General features: G+C 42.1%; 1 protein-coding gene across 4 annotated transcripts in view; it reads right to left on the reverse strand.

Moving 5' to 3' along the window:
• METTL15 (methyltransferase 15, mitochondrial 12S rRNA N4-cytidine) overlaps nucleotides 1-21,527 on the reverse strand; it is a 234,869-nt gene that overhangs the window by 114,788 nt on the left and 98,554 nt on the right. For all 4 annotated transcript variants that reach the window (XM_019477091.2, XM_014602159.3, XM_014602161.3 and 1 more), the window contains exon 3: nucleotides 8,114-8,250. In XM_019477091.2, the coding sequence (XP_019332636.1) occupies nucleotides 8,114-8,250 (137 nt within the window). The remainder of the gene's footprint in view (nucleotides 1-8,113; nucleotides 8,251-21,527) is intronic.

The raw sequence follows: 21,527 nt of genomic DNA on the forward strand, positions 1-21,527 counted from the left end.
ACCCCAGGTGTCCGGGCTGACGGCCACAGCCCGCATGCACCGGAGAGGGGTCCGGTACGACCCCAGTTCGCCCCCGGCTTGCCCATGGCAGCCAGAATGGGATTGGAATCACCGCCGCGCATGGCGACGAGGGCGGGCTCAGGGCCCGGCCCGCACAGAGGACAACTTCCTGGTGCAAGTGCTGAAGCAGCCAACTAGGGGCTGAGCTCTTCTTGACCTGCTGCTCACAAACAGGGAAGAATTGGTGGGGAATGTAGTAGTCAATGGGAACTTGGGCAGCAGTGATTATCAGATGACTGAGTTCAGGAACCTGAGGAAAGGAAACAAGGAAAGCAGCAGAGTAAGGAGCCTGGACTTTGGAAAAGTATACTTCAACTCACTCACGGAGCTGACAGGCAGGATCCACTGGGAAGCCAGTCTGAGGAAGAGAAGCATCCAGGATAGCTAGCTATACTTTAAAGAAGCCTTACTGAAAGTGCAGGAAGAAACCAGCCCAATGCACAGGAAGACTAGCAAGTATGGCAGAAGGTTATTTTGGCTTAGCGAGGAACTCTTCAGTAAACTTATAAGGGAAGCTTATAAGAAGTGGGAACTTGGACAAATAACTAGGGAGGAGTATAAAAGCATTGCTCAGGCATGCAGGAATGAAGTCAGGAAGGCCAAAGCTCAATTGGAGTTGCAGCTAGCAAGGGACACAAAGGAGGACAAGAAGGTTTTCTATAAGTATGTTGATAGCAAGAGGAGGATCAGGGAAACTGTGGGTCCCTTACTGAATGAGGGAGGCAACCTTGTAACAGAGGTTGCAGAAAAAGCTGAAGTGCTCAATGCCTTCTTTCCCTCAGTCTGTACAGGTAAGGTCAGCGCCCAAACTACTGCACCAGGCAGCACAGTCTGGAGAGGAAGAGAGAAGCCAACAGTGGTGAAAGAACAGGTTAAGGACTACTCAGAAAAGCTGGACATATATAAATCCATGGGGCCAGACAGGCTGCAACCAAGGGTGCTGAGGGAGTTGGCTGATGAAAGTGCAGAGGCATTGGGCATCATCTTTGAAAACTCAAGGCTATCAGGAGAGGTCCCAGATGATTGGAAAAGGGCAAACATAATGTCCATATTTAAGAAAGAGAAAAAAGAGGACCCAGGGAACTACAAGAAAGGATCCTTCATCAGAGAAGCTGGTCTCTGGAAGCACTGGTAAGACTCTTTGAGAGACCATGTTATAGCCAGAAAAGAGGATGAGATTATTCCATTTTATGCATCTCATCTTTAAATTATATGGCTATTTTTTCTAATACAGTTTATCTTTCTTATGCAATAAACCTAATTTTTATTTTACACACTTTACTGATTGTTGTGGGTGAATGCGTTGTTCAGCACAACTGATAATTTCAGACCTGCTAGACTATGGGTGAGATCCCTGGAGGTGGCAAAATTTCCTCTGTTGGAGATGCAAAATCTGGGATGCAGGTAGGTGGAATTAAGAGTTGCTGGGAAGAAAAATTGTTCCAGGGGCAAATCATAAATCTACTCCTTGTAGACATGCAGCAGAATTCTGAGGAGAAACTTGAGGTCTTGAGGATACACCAAGAGTGATTTGTCTCAGAAACATTTTGACAGTGGACAAAATCCATAGTATGGATACTTTGCCCACTGATCTCATCTGGTAAACTTAAGTGATTCCATGAATGTGGTTGCAGCAAGACTTATTTGTTGTTCTATACCCTTAAGTTCCTCATTACTTGCCAGCTAGCCAAAAATATTTCTGGCAACCACAGGGATATTTCATATAGCTGATGCTTTAAGAGGTTGATAAACTTATCACAGTTGACTATGTTTATCTGAAGAACTGCTTTTACTATGATTTCTATTTAACTGTTCTAATTGGCTTTCCCAAAGTTCCAATAGAGTTTTTATAGTGATGCAATAAAAAGAACTGGGAGACATGTATATGATAAAAGGACAGTGTAGACCAGGCAGAAAGTCACTGAGCACAGTCCATCCCACCGCAAGGGGATATGCACTTTAGTAACAAAGAACAGAGATAGAGAGTAGTTTATCCTCCATCTTATGGAATGGAAGGTTTCTAGCTGCTTTTGACCATCGTTTACCTATAGTATATCATCATTTCCCCAGGTTATCAATCTCCAACCTATATTAAAAGGTGGCTATTATTTAGTATAACTGGTGTAAGCCACATGACATCTGGTGGTATTAAACATTGGTGATCATAAGCTTTCCAGCTCTTGTTATGATGGCATATGGTCTTACGACATTCAAATCTAGGAACCAGATGTCCTATGGCAGTTGGCAAACTGACATTGCTAGTCCATATTTTTCATGGCTAAGGGTTATTCTTAAATGTGACATAATTTTTTGTATGGTCACCTGTAGTATAATTCCATACTAGGAAGCACACATTAACTTTTTTCCTTTGAAAAACATTTGAAAGTTATGTTTTACAAAGCTATGTTACAAAAAGACACGCACAATTGTTTTGGTTAAGAAGTATTTTGGTAAAAAAGCAGGAATTAAGTTTGTACATACATCTGGATTGTGTTAGTTTTTAAGTACAAGAACCAAGTTGGGGGGGTTTTCTAAGACCTTTGTCAACGCATAGAAAGGATGCATAAGAAGGCAGAAAATAATGCACCTGTAGAATCATAGAAAATTAGGGTTGGAAGGGACCTCAGGAGGTCATCTAGTCCAGTGGTTCTCAACCTTTTTCCGACCAGGACCCAATGGCAAAGGTCCATGGCCTGTCCCAACCCACACCCCCTGACCCTGCCAATGCACAACCCACAGTCCCCTGCCCCACAGGCCATGCTGGGACTCCTTGCTCCCAACCTGCAGCCCCCTTCTTGCCCCCCCCAACCTTGCCAGAGGGGCCCCCAGCTGCCCTGTCCCACTTGGGCCAAGGTACTTTGGCTCATATGGGCAGCAGCAGAGTGAGTCTGGCCCAGCACAGGCTGAAAGAAGGAGGAGTGGGGCTCTTGTGCCATGTAAGGCAGTTTGGTCACAGCCTCTCCCACCCCCTGAGCAGCATCTCCTGGCTACCCTGCCCCCACGAGCATAGGCAATGGCTCCACTTTGACCAGCCCAGCCATGCAGCTCTCTCCCCTGCCCCTTCTCCCACTGGAAGGAGCAGGCACCTTCCAGCCGCCCCTCTGCCCTGCCGCAGTCTCAGCACCTGGCCACATTCATAGATTTCATAGACATTCGGGCTGGAAGGGACCCTGGAGGAACATCCAGTCCAGCCCCTAGCCCCAGGGGGAGGAAGTCAGCAGGGATCATAGGATCCCAGCAAGATAAACATCCAAAAGTGTCTTGAAGGCATTCAAAGTGGGTGCATGAACCACCTTCAGCGGCAGCCTATTCCAAACCTTGGGGGCTCCGACAGTAAAAAACTTCTTCCTTATGACCAGCCTGAAACGGTCGCAGAGGAGTTTGTGACCATTCAACCTTATCATCCCTTGGGGCGCTCCGGTGAACAGAGGTTCCCCCAGATCCTGATGAACACCCCTAATAAACTTATAGGTAGCCCCAGATCGCTCCTGAGCCTGCGCTTTGCCAGGCTGAAGAGTCCTGTGACTCTCAGCCTCTTGTTATAAGGTCTGTTATCCTGACCTCTGATCACGCACGTGGCTCTCCTCTGCACTCTCTCAAACTTCTCCACATTGTTTTTAAATTGTGGAGCCCAAAACTGGACACAGTACTCCAGCTGCAGCCTCACCAAGGCTAAGTACAACAGGAGAATGATGTCCCGGGATTTGCTCGAGAAGCATCTATGGATGCAAGCCAGCATTTTGCTCGCTTTGCTAGCCAAAGCATCCATTGAAGGCTCATGTTCATCCTGTGGTCAATCATGACCCCCAAGTCCCTGTCATCCGTAGTGCTAACCAGCATAACACTGCCGAGCCTATAAGCATGCTGCAGGTTTTTCCTCCCAAGGTGGAGAACCTTGCATTTTTCGGTGTTAAACACCATCAGGTTCTTATCTGCCCATTTCATGAGTCTGTCAATATCTGCCTGGATCATCCTCCTGTCCTCAGGGTTTGGTGTTGTCAGAGAACTTGGCCAGCCCACTTCTGACACCATGGTCTACATCACTGATGAAGATGTTAAAAAGTAAGGGCCCTAGGACAGAGCCCTGAGGGACCCCACTGGTCACAGGACACCATGACAAATGACTTCCGTCAGCCACCACCCTCTGGGTCCTGTTGTGGAGTCAATTCCCCAGCCAGCAGATCGTGGTGAGGTCGAGGCCACAGTTAGCCAGTTTTGCCAAGAGGTGATCATGGGATACCAGATCGAAGGCTTTTTTAAAGTCAAGATATATGACTCTTCCCCTCAATCTCTTCCCCCTTGTTCTCCAGCGCCAATCGCCACAAGTACCCCCTTGCAGGTTGGAATGCTGCTAACTTGCAAGGGGAGACCTATGCTTTCCCACTTTTTTTTGTGATTTGTCCATGACCCACTTTTGGGTAGTGGCCCACAGGTTGAGAAACACTGATCTAGTCCAACCCCCTGCTCAAAGCAGGATCATCCCCAACTAAATCATTCCAGCCAGGACTTTGTCAAGCCAGGCCTTAAACATCTCCAAGGATGGAGGTTCCACCACCTCCCTAGTGCCCATTCTAGTTCTTTACCACCCTAATGAGAAAGTTTCCCTAATATCCTGCCTAAACTTCCCTTGCTGCAACTTCAGACTATTGTTCCTTGTTCTGTCATCTGCCACCACTGAGAACAGTCTGTTCCATCCTCTCTGTAACCACCCTTCAGGTGGTTAAGCTGCTATCGAATCCACCCCCAGTCTTCTCTTCTGCAGACTAAATAAGACCAGTTCCCCCAGACTCACTTCATATGTTATGAGCCCCAGCCCCCTAACCATAAATTTGACATTTCCTAACTTTATCCAGGTTACCAAGGCAATCATTTTAATGTAGTTACTCTGTATTTAATTACGGTTTATAGTATTAATACACTCACAAACACATGTATTATATAGTATAAGTATATACATACATCCTATATACATGTGTGTATACACACATATAAATACATATATACACACATACTATATACGGTGTTAATATTATAAATATAGGTATCTATATTCGCTGATATATAAACAAACATACATACATGCATACATATACATATATAGATATCTATAGATCTATATATATAGATCTATAGATATCTATAGATCTATATAGATCTCTCTATATATGTATATGTGTGTGTATATATGTATGCATGTATGTATGTTTGTTTATATATCAGTGAATATAGATACCTGTATTTATATTAGATATAGATATAGATATATATAGATCTATAGATATCTACATATATATCAGCACTGTAAATAGCATGTGTGTAAATGTTATGTGTGTGTATCTATATATAGACACTCATACACATGTATATGTCTGTATTTATATATATAGTACGTGTGTGTAGATCTATATATAAACACTGTAAACAGTAAGTAAATACACAGTAGCTACATTTAAAAACTACTTGTATATATAACTGTCCTGGCCTCTCATAGCAATTAAAAAGCAGATGCACTGAGACCGTCACTTTGCTGCTGTTGTATCAAGGGAACAAGATAAATTCTTAAAGGTTTGTCTCTACAGTTTGCTCTCACCTTTGATACAATGGCTGCAGAGGAATGCCAAATCTGCGATATTACTTTTTGGGATAAAGTAAGGGAAGGCATTGTCAATTTTTTTGTCTGGTATTACCAAAGAGAAAATACTTGTTTTGAAGAATGACCTTCGTCTGCCTGGAAGAATTTGAAGAATATTACTCTTCCAAGAGCCTTCTCCTGACTGTCTGAGAAATGACAACTCAGCAATGCGTAGAAATAGAAGCAACACGTGAGGTAGTGCCTCAGAGGAATTTCAGAGGTTCCCAAGCCTTTCAACAGTAAAGGAGTAACATCTTTAGGGATAGTGGAGAGGAAAATATATGAAGAACAGATCTCCTATCCAGGTGTTTCCTACCTGCCATATCTAGTTTTATCTTTTCTTTGGAGCAAAGGTAATTGTTTCTAGTACAGGAAGTTCTCAGACTTATGACAACTGGTTCCTGAAAACCATGACTTAAGTTGAAACGTCATAACTCGGAACCCATTTTCCCATAGGAACAATGTTATAAATTGCTCTTGGCTGGAGTCTTCTCAGAAGTCTTGGCTGCAAGTTTTTCTGGAGTCTTGTCTGCTTTCTTAAATAAAGTGGCCAAGGAAGTTTGGACAGATGTTCTCCAGGGAGACAGGCAACACAACGAACTTGGTCGCTGGCATGGCATCATGTCAGATCTAGCACCATAAAGTCGAAACTGACGTCAGAAAGTCAAAACAGGGCATCAATTTATAAACACTGTAAGTGCCATCCGTTGTAACTCAAAACGTCTTAAGTCAAGGACTGTCTGTATACAGGAAGTCTGGGCATAAAGTCTCTTTAACAATAGTGATATTTTAACTGTCACTGGACTTGGCTTCTAAGATACGTTTCAGAATCTTCCATTAACAATGAGCTATCTGAGCTTAGACCTCTTCTCCCCATTTGTATTTTATCCCTTGCCTCTCACTTCTGTACTTTATTTTCTCTTGTCTCTGTTCTATCCCATGTGCCATGAACCCAATTTATTAACTCCCACAAACACCTTTCCACAATATAGACAGAACTGGAGAAGCACTATTTTGGCTGCTTTCATACATCTAGTCACTCACTATTTAAAAGGTAAGTTCAAATATTTGCCTCCTTTCTGAAGGTAACCTTCCATGTCATTTCCTGAGTTTACAAATAGTTATCTATATCTTCTATGAAAAAGAGCAATTGTTTTCATGGAACTCCAAAAAGTACATGGTACTGTTTCAGGATCTACATACACGTATGATGTAAAACTGGCTGCATACAAAATACTGCTCATGCTTCTACATATGATTTCACATTATAAAACATAAATATTGTCCTTGTTAATACACAACTGGTGATTTTATTATTTTTGTTGTATTTTATTTTTACATAAAATATAAATGTTATTAATTCCAAGCCAGTCCCTTGCATAGATGCAATTATCACAATTTTTTCATCAACATTAGGATTCAGAACAAAAAGGTGGTGGTGTTTTACAAGTGAGATACATTACAAATATGTACAGAATTAAACATTTAAGACAAATACATGCAATAAAGAAAGGAATTTCAAAATTGCAAAATTAATTTGAAAACGTCAGCTAGAGATCTGAGGCCATACATCATTAATTCAACAATACATCATTGTTGAATAACATACATCATTAAAGAAAAAAAGAAAAGACAAGAGAAATCAAGGAATAAAAAAAAGTATTATTTATGAGAAAACTAGTAATAATGCACTACTTAAGAATACTTCTATATTACTGACTCATTTCACCTATCAAATTAAAATATCACCTTTACCTGAACAAAAGTTGTCTGTGGTAGCAAATCCTGATGTAAGAGCACAGCCTTATTTACTTAATGAGTAAATATTGAATCCAGCAGTGCAAGTCACACAGTATTACAGGAAATGTAATACTGAACCTCAGTAAATTACCTTTGGTTTTTTATGAAACTGTCTAATCTAAGTGAGTCACAGCTAAATTTCCTCATTATTTAATTAAAAACTATTATTACATCCATTTCTTGTTTGTTGTGAAAGATGATTGTGGCAAAAATGATTTAGCAAACTATGTAATATTTTTAAAAACAAATCTATAACTAGAGTAATTCCAAATTAATCTTCTTGCATAGATTCTTTAAAAAAACTAATTTTAAATAGAATTTTAAACAGTGACTACAGACAGTGGAGGAAATGCACTTAAGCAGGCTCAACTAAGATTTGTATGTAGTTAGTCAAAATCAAGTTAAAGCATATTTTCTAAGTTAAAGTAAATTCTGAAGCATAATTTGGTAGTACTCCACCTGGAGCACACAGGAACATGTCATGTGACCTGCAGGTCTCCACACAAGTCTGGAAATTTGGAGGCAGGAGAGCACTAGTGTTAACTGATCATCCATCAAAGTAACTCAGAAATATATGACACCCCGTAAACACTACAGATAAGACAGAAGAATTCTACTTACGGATATGAGTCTGAAAGTTGCTGAGCTATTTGATAAGCTGCTGGGTCTCTGTCTAGGGCATATACTTTAATGTCACTTGCTTTCTGAAGAAGGGCAACAGTGTGACCTCCTGCTCCGAACGTCATATCTAGAAAACACTGTTGAACACAAAGGAGACAGTACTGTTATATAAAATAGTGATTTGTAAAATCCACATTTTTTTGAGGAAACATCTGGGTTTGACAAGCTTTCACATCACATGCAGGATTCTAATGGAAATGATCTTGGTGGGTTGTTGGGGATGAAACATATACAGACAATGCTCTAACAGAGTATGTCTATACTGCTTATGAAGATATGTGCATCTATACTGCTCATGAAGGTATGCAGCATGTGTGGGCACATCTGCATTAGCTTCAGTTTAGTCATAACAGCTACAAGTAGTAGTTAAAAGATGGTGGCATGGACTTCAAAGCTGCTATTCAAACTGACAGCAATCTGAATGAATATTCAGAGGCTTCAAACTCATGCTAGTCCATCCTGCTGCATTTGCCAATTTGACAAAATTGTTATTTTTGTCAACTGGATCAAAGTTAAAGTAGCATGCTGAGCTACAACTACAACTCAGTATTACTGTACAGAAATATTCTCAGGTCTACACCACACTCTCTCAAACAATGCATGTTTCTATAAATCTTTGTAAATCATCGACTGCTTTTGTACATACGCAATAGTTTGAAGTCAGCACCTTTTTGCAGTAGTATGCCACAAAGGTCTGGCTTGATTTGGAGGCAGCCAGCACTAGGATCTGGCTGCTGCCCACAGTACCACTGTCACTTCTCCCCACAGTATAGGCAACGCTCCACACAAGCCAGTTGCAGCACAAGCAAATTCCCCTTCACTGCTAAACTCCTGCCCACCTAGCACGGTTCTGTCCCTGAGCAAAGCCTGCCAGCTCCATAGGCCAGATCAAATGACCCTGTGGGTCAGAGTCAGCCAACGGGACACAGCCTGCCAACCCCTGCTGTAGTTCATTGTTTCATGTACAAAGTCTCACTGGCCTTTAATAGAAAGACCCCAATTGGCCAGTATGAAATCCAGCAATGTATAACACTTTCAATTTCAAGGACCCTATATCATCTTTACATCCATGAAACGCTCTTTCTTACCTCACACTTGACTATGTTAACTTCTAGTGATGGGTCAATCTTCCACCATACAAGCTACACTTAATCTAGAAAAATGTATTATTTACTGCTCATGGGTGCAGTGGGCACAAACTATGATGCCACAGCTACATTGCCATAGCAACGGGCTCCCTCACTACAGTGCATTGCTATAGCAACACAGCGGCTAAAAATAATCATGCGCTCCTGGCACAGTGCAGTAATGGCTGTTACTGTGCCATCATTTAGTACTTCCTAGAGGAAATACTAAATGACAGTGCAGTAGCAACAGCACCACAGGGGCACATGTAGATGCACCCACTGGCTGCTAATTAGGGTTAGTCATAGTAAAGCGTCAGTCTACACGTGCACCAGTATTAGGGTGCAGTAAATTAACTAACTATACTGTAGGATAGTACCGCGGATTACTTAATTGCACTGAAACAGGAGCTGACTGGGGCATGAGGGTGCTAAAGTGCAGGGGCTGACTGCCACCTACCCCTGTACTTTAGCACCCTCCTGCCCCATCCAGGCCTTCTGTTACCTGGTGCTGCTACCCAGAGCCTGGGGCTGATCCCTCGTGCCCTCTGCCAGCTCAGGACTGCTCCACCCCAGCTCATACTGCTGCTGTCCCAGGCGCATGTGTAGACGCTGAGCCTGACAGCAGTGTACTCTAGGGCAAACTGCACCAGAGTTTATCATGTCACATTAATTGCACATGTAGATGCACCCACTATGAATGTTTGATTTTTCCTTTTCCCAAAGTTTTTTGTCGTATCAGAATGTAAAAATTTTGAAGACCACATATAAAGCGTAACAGATGTAAACAGCATAAAGACTCCTTTACACCAAATAACACCTTGCTAAACTGTACACTAAAGAATGCATAAAACACAAAATGTAGTATTTCCACCCTAATAATCAAAGTTATAACACCTAAGCATACAAAGTGTAGGTCTAAGGTAAATACCTTCATATAGAAAAAAAGTTCAAATGACTATAACAGTTAGAACTATTAGAAATATTTGATGTACTTCACAAGCTGCCACACGTTTGCCACCTCACAAAATCATTTACTAATTTCCTATTCAGAATATATTACTAACAGAAAAACAACAACACTTAACTATAATGAAAAAAAAGTTTTAACTGCAGAATCCATATGGTTCCAAAAAAAATCAGGAGCCAATTAAGGCCAGAATAAGGAAATCAAAGGAATTTTTCTTAACAATTTTCAGAAGCCATAAAATAGTAAAAACTGAGACTTCATCTTAGGAAACACTATAATAATAAAAATAGAAACCTAAATATTTATGGAACTAATTGGACTCTACTGTGACTAACAGAAACTGAAAACTGTCAGGCTCTTGATGTTTCACTGGCTCCCACTATGTGCTACAGGTATTGTGCAATTAACTGGTTAATTATGCAATTTCCTTAAGACCAGCTACAAAGTACCTATCATACCATAAAAAGCTCCAACTGGCCATATAATTAGACCTCAAAATGTGTACTAACTTTATACCTGGTTGATATCGAGCCTTAATTTGCACATATAGCAGAGTCTCCCCTACAGCTAGGAGCCCTGTTAGCTGATGGGGCTCCCAGCTGCAGGGGTGCACCATGCCCAGCCAGGTCCAAGAATCCCACAACTGAGGGGACTCTCAGCCCAAGCAGATGCTGACTCTGGGTCCCAGCATCACGCACCCCTAAGGTGGGAAGACTGCAGCAGCTCTGGGATTTCACATATCCAGAGGAGCGGAAATCCCAGCAGCTCTGGGATTTCACATATCCAGAGGTGCGGAAATCGCAACAGCTGCATTTCCAAGCCACAGAGGTACGTGGGGCACCCCTGTGGCTGGGAACCCCTGAGCTGAGGGAGCTCCCAGCCATAGGAGCTTGCTTCTTGCCAGTGCACAGGAGTCCAAAGTTAGGCTCCCTGTGCACAGGCAATAAGGTGCAATGAGATTTAATGCATGTGTAGCATACCAGGAGGCACAATTGTGTAAACCGAGCATTAAATCTCATTGTGCCTTTACCAGCACATATAGAAGGACCTGTTATCATCTCTTCATTTTACAAGCTGAAACGTCTGGCGCTGTAGGAATAGAATTATGCTATGACACCAACACAATTCCCAGAAAAAATACCAGTTAATTACCAGTATTGCATTTATCTTCCACTGAAGAAAACTAGAAAAATTAGGATACCAAATCAGTTTTTGCAGCTAGACAAAGTTATGGTATTCAAAATGTTTTACACAGGCTCATAGTAAGAATCCTGACATGAACTGTAACTATAGTTTTTAATCTTGCTTCTTTAATCCTATAAATGACCAGTAGAGTTAAGAGAGTAGAGGCACTCAAAAACAAAAGAACATACACTTTATTTGATATCATACCATTAATAATATATTAGTAAATAGCATTATACAGGAATAAAATAGAAAACAATAAAACACGATTACAGGGTACAGAGGCAGAGGCAGTTTTAGGGGTGTGGCTGCATCTCTCCCCTCCCGCACCATGATTCTTCCTCCTCTGAAACCAAACGCCTTTTAAAGATAGCCACATGTTCATTTCTGCTAATCTCTTCATTCCATAGATGTTAACAACCTTTCATCTTCCTTTAATCAAGCTAGCCTTTCATCAACAATTATCCTGTCTGTACCCTACTCCTGGTAATGTTTCTCTGCTCACCCCCACAGCATGTTCAATAAAGTTGGGCTGCTGCCTAGGCACCTCTACTGGATGGCTTTGTTTCTAGGGGGATTCCAACGCACAACAAATCAGAGATAGCGAGAGGAGGGAGGGGCAGGGCTAAAAGTAAGTTGAGCTGTGCTGTGGTATAGCAGTCAGACGCAGGAGAGAGTTGTAAATGTGAGGCAAATAGATAAATTATTGCAGTCACCCTTTCTTGGATTACACATTGCAGCAAATGATGGAGGCTGAACCAGCAGCACACACAGGACAGCATAAAGCTGTTGGTTTTCCAACGGTAGAGGTGCTGCCAGTGGCTGAAGCAAGTCTTTCCTCCAGCTCTAACTCTTTACTTCTATATGATGAGGGTGGAAGGAAGTAGAGGCCAGCTATGGGCTTGCTGAAGAAGTGGGGAAAAGCAGGAGGCACAGATACAACTGTGCCCCCACTTGCTCCATGGGGGTCATGAGGGACTAGATGGAGGGGGGCACACATATCAAAGGGCTTTTGTGGGGAAGGGAGATCCTTGGGGTAGAAGGGTATGGGGTGAGGAGGGGCTAAGACATCATGGAGTTGGGAAGGTCTGAAGGACCCATGGGGCTTGGAGCAGAGATGCCTGTGGGGGTGAAATGGGTTGTGAGCAAAAGGGACTGTGGGTAAGAGGGCTCAAGAGGGTGTAAGGAGTTGCCATGAGGGTTCAGTGCTCAGACGAATAAGGAAAAACTCTGTAGGTTGTGATGGGGGATGGTGAAGAGTCAGCAGGGTTGGGATGTGATGAGAATGAGTCTGTGCAAGATATAATGAATTCAGGGAAGCAGTGAGAGGGCAGGGCAGACTCAATGGAGCATGAAGGAGATGGTGTGGTCTGATGAGTTTAGAGCATGATAGGGAGGTGCTGAGCATGGGAGTATGTGGGATAACAGGACACAGAGTCGAGTCAAGGGGCATTTCCAGTGGCAAGGGCAATGCATAAAGGCCAGTGAGGGGCATTTTGGGGCCATGGTATCTGGGAGCCTTGTATGGGGGTGTTTGTATGGGAGTTCTGTCTTTAGCTGGGCTGGGGGCTAACAACTATATCCTCCCAGCACTAAGTGTCTGCCCATTGTGGAGCTGGCAGTCAGCCCCACTTAGATTCAGTTATACTTGTTTTTGCTCAGTTCATAAACTGAATAATATAGCCCTATCATATTAGCAAATCTTCTAGTTTATTTTTAATCAAAGAAAATATGCATTGTGTTATGGGATGATGCACCATAGTAGTCACTTTTCAAAACCCTAGATCAACCCATGACAGGGTATAAAACTTAATGCTTTAATGTACAAAGTGTTAAATGCTATAAAGCCAAAAGCTTCCAGTGATTTCACCTCAGGAACTGGACCCTTACCTAACCTGTTTTTAAACTTTGAGAGAATCTACATTTTGAATTAACATAAATAGCATTGTAATAAGATAGGGACTTAAGTCCACAAAAATATTAATAATTCTGAGGAAGTGATATACAGAAAGTATTACAATGAACTGTAATAAAAAGGAAAAGAAAAACTACAGATACATTCTACTTTATTAGGGCAAATGATCAGCAGTGACAAGTCTGTTGAGGCCGAACATCTTTTTGAGCTGTCTCAGGCTATTTTTGGCCCTGTGCCATTCTAATTTGGTTCATTGAAGACCATATTTTTGAGGCTAGATTAAATATAAGAGTGACTCCTTCAGAGTCATCAATAAGATGCTTGTTTGGGATATTATCACTGTCCCATGGTACTCTCCACTGTACCACAGGAACATAACAAAGGCTCTTTGAGAGCATGCACTTGACCCCAGACCAGTTTTTGGAACTTCAGATGAACTTTTGGTGGTTTCTGGCAGTCTGGTTATAGCTGATTAGTTATAGCTATAACGTATCTGTAGACATGGTGCAATTGTGCATCTTTCTAAATATAAAGTAGTGCTACATGGGACATTGTTAGTAGTCAGTCAACAGGTATTAATTTAAGGAACATACTTACGCTGAACTCTGAAGGATTGAGATGCACAGCCAAACTCTTTGTAAGGATGTTACTATAACAAAATAAGAGTACAACACTCTATAGATAAACACAGCACAGGAGTAGTGTAACCAAGAAAGGGTTGGGGGGGACACAACTGAAGAGCAGCCCCAGGCACTACCTTTCCCAGTGGGGAAAGGAAAGGATGTACACAAACCTGCAATCGCTGCAACTAGCATCTGGCTGACTAACACTGCCCCATGCACCACAGATGCCCAGGGCTTGAAGCGGGTCCTATTAAAACTATACCCCAGAGCAAGTGTTGCTGTTTGCATTGTGTACGCTGGTGCCAATACTAGTACTGTACTGGTGATCTAAACAATATTAGAAGTCAGTACACTAATACTGAAGGTACAGAGAAGGTAATGCTTTGCCCTAACACAATGAGGGGATATTCAATGAAAGTGAAATCTGTAAATGTAAAATTGAAAAGAAAACTTTGTATACATAATATATAGTGTGAATCTCAGTGCAAGATATAAATAAATCCAAGAGCTTAGCTAGATTTAAACACACACTCTTACATGTAAAAGATGATCCATAGTTAAGTCAGAAAAAGAATGCATATTTTTAGATAGATATTGCATGAGTTAGCCATGTTAGTCAGATACTAGCAGAAAATAAGACTGTGTTGCCCCTTATAAAGCTGCCATATTGCCCTGCCATATTTTTATATGTATGTATACCATTCACTAACCAATTGGGGTTAAGAAAAATATTCTCCTAAGAACAAGTTATTCTATATGGACTATTCAGATCCTAATTTTCTGCCACTGTTTTTCTTGTACCATTGTCAGCACTGGTAAGTAAACAAGATACTGGAGGATATCTTACCAACATTTAATAATGAATCAATATTTAGCTTCTATTACTATACTGTAGCTATATGTTTATCTTGAGGCCCTGCCCAAACTTCTCAGAAGCCTCTGAAGCAGGCAAAAAGAAGTAGCTAATGACATGTTAACCCTTGTTAGTGTGAAACATATTAAATACAGAAGGAGAGGGAATTAATTTGTGGGCCAGTGGACACTATCCAGTCTAGAAAGCACCAACTGATAACCAAGTAGATGCATAAAAGAAGGTAAAAGAGACTCCTTGGTTAGAAACCAGCTCGTTCTCAGCAAGTTAAGTCTTGGCTGGCACCTTTCAAGAAACTGTGAGGAACTGTTTCACTGGATTTTTGAGGCTCCCAGTACAAAGAATCCTCTCCAAATTTCCAGCTTTCATTCAAGACAGGAAGAGTTAGACATTAAGGGTACAGACACATGTAAATATTTTATCAGTATATAACAGGCTCCCATAGTGGGTGGCTATGGTGCCCTCTAGTGGCCATTCTAAGGCCCTCTTACTTTGGCTCCCCAGTAGGGTGGTCATCATAGAGAAAAGTCCGGTTGTCCTCTGTCCTTTATTGATACAAAACTAGACGCCTTTATGTTCTTTATTTTTCTCTTGAAAAGAAAAACTGAGGACATAAAGGTGTCCAGTTTCATATCAATAGAGGACAGAGTAGCAGAAAACCGGAATGTCCTCTATGATGGCCACCCTACTCTCCAGGATACTCCCATGTCCTTGTCTGCTACACCTTTATGCAACTGATGTAGACTTGAGAAGGAGCCCTGAGAGTAAATGACACAGTAGGTGCTTCACTCCATGCTGACCACTGGACCATCTTGGTCTAGCCCTGTCTTTAACGCTTGCAGTGCACTTCACCTCACCTCTGAGCTCTGCGCTCATCTCAGCTCTCCTCTAATGCCCACAACCTTTACTCAGTCCTCTCTGGCTTGCAGTCTCCACCCTAAATCAATTAAACCAAACATGCAAATCCTTCCCCAGGCACCCACAGTTGCCTCCCTACTCCCCATTAAAGCCACCCTGGGCTTTAGCTTTGTGGATAAACACAGATAAAGCTGTTAACTTGCAAATTAAAATTACTACCCCCCCCCCACCAGATACATATAAACATAAATAAATCCCCCAGCGCTAGCTGGCTATCCAGCTCCAGCACCTCAGGGCAACCTTGCTGTCTGTACTTGGCAGTTCCCAGTCAGCAGCCTGCAGCCTCGCTTAAGAAGCTTTCCTTCCTTTTATGATGTAGCCAGACTAACTCATAGACCCAGGGGCCAAGTTTATAGAGCTCCCTGGCTCCACACCCTTCCTGTCGTCTTCCTTAACAGGGTACCCCTTCATTAGCCATTAGCAGGCTTAGTACTCTGCAACCCAACTCTCTCTGCAGCCTGAACTCTGCACTTTTCTGCAGCACTGGACTTTCCCTATAAGTAGGGCGGACTATGGCTGTGTCTACACAGCATGGGCGTTTGTTACCCTGCCACATGCACCGCTCCACTTCTTTTTCTTTTGTGCAGGTTTTTTTTTTTTACCCTAGGATATACCGGGGTCAACCCCCACCCTGCACACTGCTACCTTGCAGCGTAGAGCTGAATGTATGGTATGCAGTGTGGAGACATGTCTGCAGCGCCACATACCACAAGGCCGTGCTTGTCTGGACGTGGCCCATATGTCCCAGACTGGTTGGGACAGCCCCACATTTTGGAGGCTGGATCCAGCCAGCCAGTGAAAATTAAAATGTATGTTTTGTCCTGTGCCTAGGGCACAGAGGCAGAGCAGCAGGAGCTGTGAAGCAGGAACCCCTATTAATACTAAGTGTTACTTCACACATGCTTGTTAGCCCTTGTGAAGTAAAGAACACTGGGACATTAATGGGCCATTGACTTCTTGGAGCTGGGTGGGGTGGGGTGGGGGAGGTGGCAGCAGAAGCATCCTGGATTTCATACTGTCACATATAGTCACCCTACCTATGAGTAATAGTGTTTAAGGGCCCCTGTTACAAATATCCAATTTTAGCAACGTATGTTGTAGTAATGTAACTAATGTTACCTGCATGCTTCTGTAGAGATGCAAGTGTAGGAAACCACTTACAACTAAACCTGTTTCATTGGGGTTAAAGTTACAGTGATTTAACAAGCTAGTATTGCTACAGGATCATGCAGACAGAACAGTTACATTGCAACAGACTATACATGCCCACCCTACTACCCTCCCCTTCTAAAGCAGTTAAGAAAGTGCATTTGTCCACAAGCTGAAACTCTCACTTTGGAAACTACATGATCTACCATTACTGTGCCCTAGAACCAGTGTAGGAAAAGTAGAGAAAAAATGCTTGGTAAGAAATGTGTGCCTTGGTCAGAATATGGTACTCCTTTTCTTCTGTTAATATGCTGAATTATTGTGCTATGCTAATTAAAATCAATTCGCATTGTCTAAACATCCTCTTTCCCATTTAATGTACTGTTTGACAATAGAACAAGCTTGGCAGGATATCAACCGTCTGCTGATCAACTGATAACCAGAAAGACACATGACATCCCTATGCAGTTTTTACCTGAGTCTGACCCAAATGAATTCCCTACAGTCCTCACTACAATTCTGCATAAATAAGAAACAGTTAGGACATCAGGATCTGGACCAAAGGTAAAGGATTTTTCTCTGTCTTGCTCATATAAATTGAGATATATGGTCTTAATTTGCATCTTTTGGCTCTGTACACTCAACTTTCCACAGAAATGTGTGAAGGAAAATGTGAAAACAAATTCACTTTTTTGCTCTCACCTGTGTAGAATAAACTTGACTGGGAAATACTCAAAATCAACCAAGAGGTCACTTTATAATTAAAATCACACATGCTTTGCAATTTTTAAAGAAGTTCTTATTAGTATCTGAATCACTTCCTCAGTAAATGTTACTTTAAACTGATAATCATTAAATGGTCAATATTTAAAGCCTTTTCCTTTCCAAGCCGAAGATTTTATTCTTGGTCTGGCAGCAGCTGCAGGATCCTGATCATTCTGACTGCCTTTCTCTATACCTTTTCTAATTCTACCACATCCTTTTTCAAACGTGGGGAAAAGAACTGCACATCACATTCAAAATGTTGGCGCACCATGGCTTTGTACAATAGCATGTTTTCAATTCCCTTCCTTCCTGATACCCTAAAAAAACCTCAAGCAGATTGGTGAGGCAGGATTTCTCTTTACAAAAAGCAGGTTGACTCTTCCTCAACAGATCATATTTGTCCATCTCACTGATGATTTTATTTTTTATTACAGTTTCTACCAACTTGCCAGGGATGGAAGTAAAACTCACCAGTCTAGTTCCCAGGATCACCTCTGGATCCTTTTTGGAAGATGGGTGTTATGTTGGCAACCCTCCAGTCCTTTGGCACAGAGGCCATTTCTAATTGGAGGTTACATATTATTGCTAGCAACTCTGCAACTTCACCTTTGAGTTTCTGCAGGACTCTTAGGTAAATGCCAGTCCTGGTGTCCTATTCGTATTAAGTTTTGCAATTTGTTCCAAAACTTCTTTTACTGTTACTTCAATGTGGTCCAACTCTTCAGATCCATTTACATGAAAGGACTGATCTAGCATGGGAATTTCTCCAGTATCTTCTTCAGTGAACACCAATGCAAATAATTTGTTTAACTTCCCTGCTATGGCCTTATCATCCCTCAGTGCACCTTTTATACCCTAGTCATCTAATCATTCTGCAGACTCTCCAGCTGACTTCCTTCTTCTGTCTGGTGTATTTTTTAAAGTTTTTATTATTAACTTTAGCATTTTTTGTTAAATGCTCCTCAGAATCTTTTTTGGCCTGCCTTATTTCACTTTTACACTTGACCTGTCAGTTTGTAAGCTTTGCTGCTCTCATCATTTGGGCACACACTTTGCAGTTTTTGAAGGATGACTTTTTGCCTTGAATGGCCTCTTTAATTCTGCTCTTAAACCATTCAGGGATTTTACTGGACTGCTTGGTACCCTTTTTGATTTGTGGTATACACTTTTGCCGAGCCTCTAATATGGTACTTTAAACAGCTTCCAAGCTGCCTGCAGACTTTTTACATTTTGGCCTTCCCTGTTAAACTTCTTTGTAACTAACTTCCTTTCTCATTTTTGTGTAATTTCCCTTCCTGAAGTTGTATATTAATGTGGTGGATTTTTTTGACTCACTCCCTCCTGCTCAAATGCTGAATGTGATTATGGCACAATTATAGAGTTGCTTACCAACAGATATCTCTTGAACCAAGTCTTGTGTGTTACTCAAGATTAGGTCTAGAATTTTCCTCTTGTCCATTCCAAGGTAAGTTGTTATAGAAAGCAGTCATTTATCACATTCAGAAATGTTATTTCCATATCTTGCGCTGATGAGGTGCTTACCCAGTCTATCAGAAGCAGTAATATTGGAAGACTTCAACTGAAGTCGCACATTATTATTGCTTGTCCCATTTTAGCAGCTTCTCTAATCATCCTGAGCATTTCATAATTACCTTGACCTTCCTGATAAAGTGATTAGCTGGCAGGGGTCATCACAGAGTCCTTGGCCCGGCTGTATGAGCATCCATGGTCATCTTACCAGGTGCCGAAGGATTGGAAACTAGCTAATGTGGTCCCAAATTTGAAGAAAGGGAGGAAGGAGGACCCAAGTAACTATAGGCCCATAAGCCTCACCTTGGTGCTTGGGAAGATCTTGGAGAGAATCATCAAGGAGCACATCTGTGGGGGGCCTGCAGGGGAGAACATGCTCAGCGGCAACCAACATGGATTCATCAAAGGCAGGTCCTGCCTGACCAACCTGATTGCCTTTTATGACCAAGTAACTAAATCCTTGGATGATGGTGTCGCCATGGACGTAGATTTTCTAGACTTTAAGAAGGCCTTTGACACTCTCTCACCCCATTCTCGTCAATAAATTAAGCAACTGTGGCATTGATGCCTACATAGTTGGATAGGTAAAAAAATTGGCTGATGGGGCGCACCCAGAGAGTAGTGGTGGACAGGTCATACTCAACTTGGTGAGATGTGGGCAGTGGGGTCCCCCAGGGCTCGGTCCTTGGGCCCACACTGTTTAACATTTTCATCACCGACTTTGACGAGGGGGTAGAAAGCACACTGTCCAAGTTTGCTGATGACACTAAGATGTGGGGCGAGGTGGACACACTTGAAGGGAGAGAGAGGCTGCAACTGGATTTAGACAGACTACAAAAGTGGGCTGATGAAAATAGGATGGGGTTCAACATAGACAAATGCATGGTGCTGCACCTTGGGAGAAGGAATCCACAGCATACATACAGGCTGGGAAGTTTCCCTCTTGAAAGCATAGATGCGGAAAGGGATCTTGGAGTCATTATCGACTCCAAGATGAATATGAGCCCCCAATGCCAGACCTCAGCCAGCAAGGCCAGCCATACCTTGTCATGCATCCAAAGATGCATCTCAAGCCGGTCCAGAGAGGAGATACTCTATGCGACATCGGTCAGGCTGCAATTGGAGTACTGCATCCAGTACTGGGCGCTGCACTTTAAAAAGGATGAGAGTTCAGAGGAGGGAGAGAGTTCAGAGGAGGGCCACCTGTTTGGTGAAAGGGCAGGACAGGCCCTATGAGGAGAGACTGAGGAACCTGAACCTATTCAGCCTTGGCAAGAGGAGGCTGAGGGGGGACCTGGTAGCTTCCTACAAACTCATCAGGGGAGATCATCAGCAAACAGGAAGAGCCCTATTCTCCCCAGCACCACCTGGGGTGACAAGGAACAATGGTAATCAGCTGATGGAGAATAGGTTTAGGTTAGAGATCAGAAGGGAAAATTTTACAGTTAGGGTGGCCAGAATCTGGAACCAACTTCCTAGGGAAGTGGTCCTCACTCCTACCTTGGTAAAATTTAAAAAGAGGTTAGATGATCACCTGTCTGGGGTCTTGTGAACCCAGCATTCATTGCTGCCTGTGGCAGGGGGTCAGGCTAGATGATCTGATCAGGTCCCTCCTGACCCTAGCTGCTATGATAGTACGAATGTTTTAGGTAGGTCAATGTTCAATGTAATGATATTGGTAGGGACAGTCCAAAAAAGGCACAGGTAATTCTTTAACTAAATCAAAAACAGCAAATCACATCTCCTTTATAGAAAGAAATATGTTTGCTTATCCTACTTAAATTCACAAGAAACCTGAATGTCTAATAAAAGGCTTCCCCATCTTTTTGTCTGTCTTCAGCTGTAATCTCCGCTAGCGCCTCCCTCTCAAGAAAATTTTGATTTTTGAAACTTGTTACACAGATTTGTGTCCTTTCTCTTTCTTCCATTAACACAAACTCATTAGTGCCTAAGTGTTTCATTTCAGTAAGGTGTTAATGAGAGAAACACTGGAAAGTTCAGTTGCTAAAATGTTACGACACACTATCATACATTCAGACAATAAAACAAAATTAAATGTTGTAGGTCTGGTGTTTCATCAAGGAGGTCTCTATTAAATTAATTTGGCTTGAAAAGGGGTGTCAAACCTCACCATATCCCAACTTCCATTGTTTTTTGAACTCATGCTGAATGTGGCTGTCCCAATGTAATGGAAGAGTTCAAACAGGTTGAAGAATTAAAACAACAACATTTGACCTCTAGAGAGGTTGCTTATTAATGAACTATATTAAAATCTTACATCTAATAGAAAATCAGAATCAGTAG

The sequence above is a fragment of the Alligator mississippiensis genome, chromosome 2, assembly GCF_030867095.1.
Source record: "Alligator mississippiensis isolate rAllMis1 chromosome 2, rAllMis1, whole genome shotgun sequence".
Taxonomy (NCBI): Eukaryota; Metazoa; Chordata; order Crocodylia; family Alligatoridae; genus Alligator; species Alligator mississippiensis.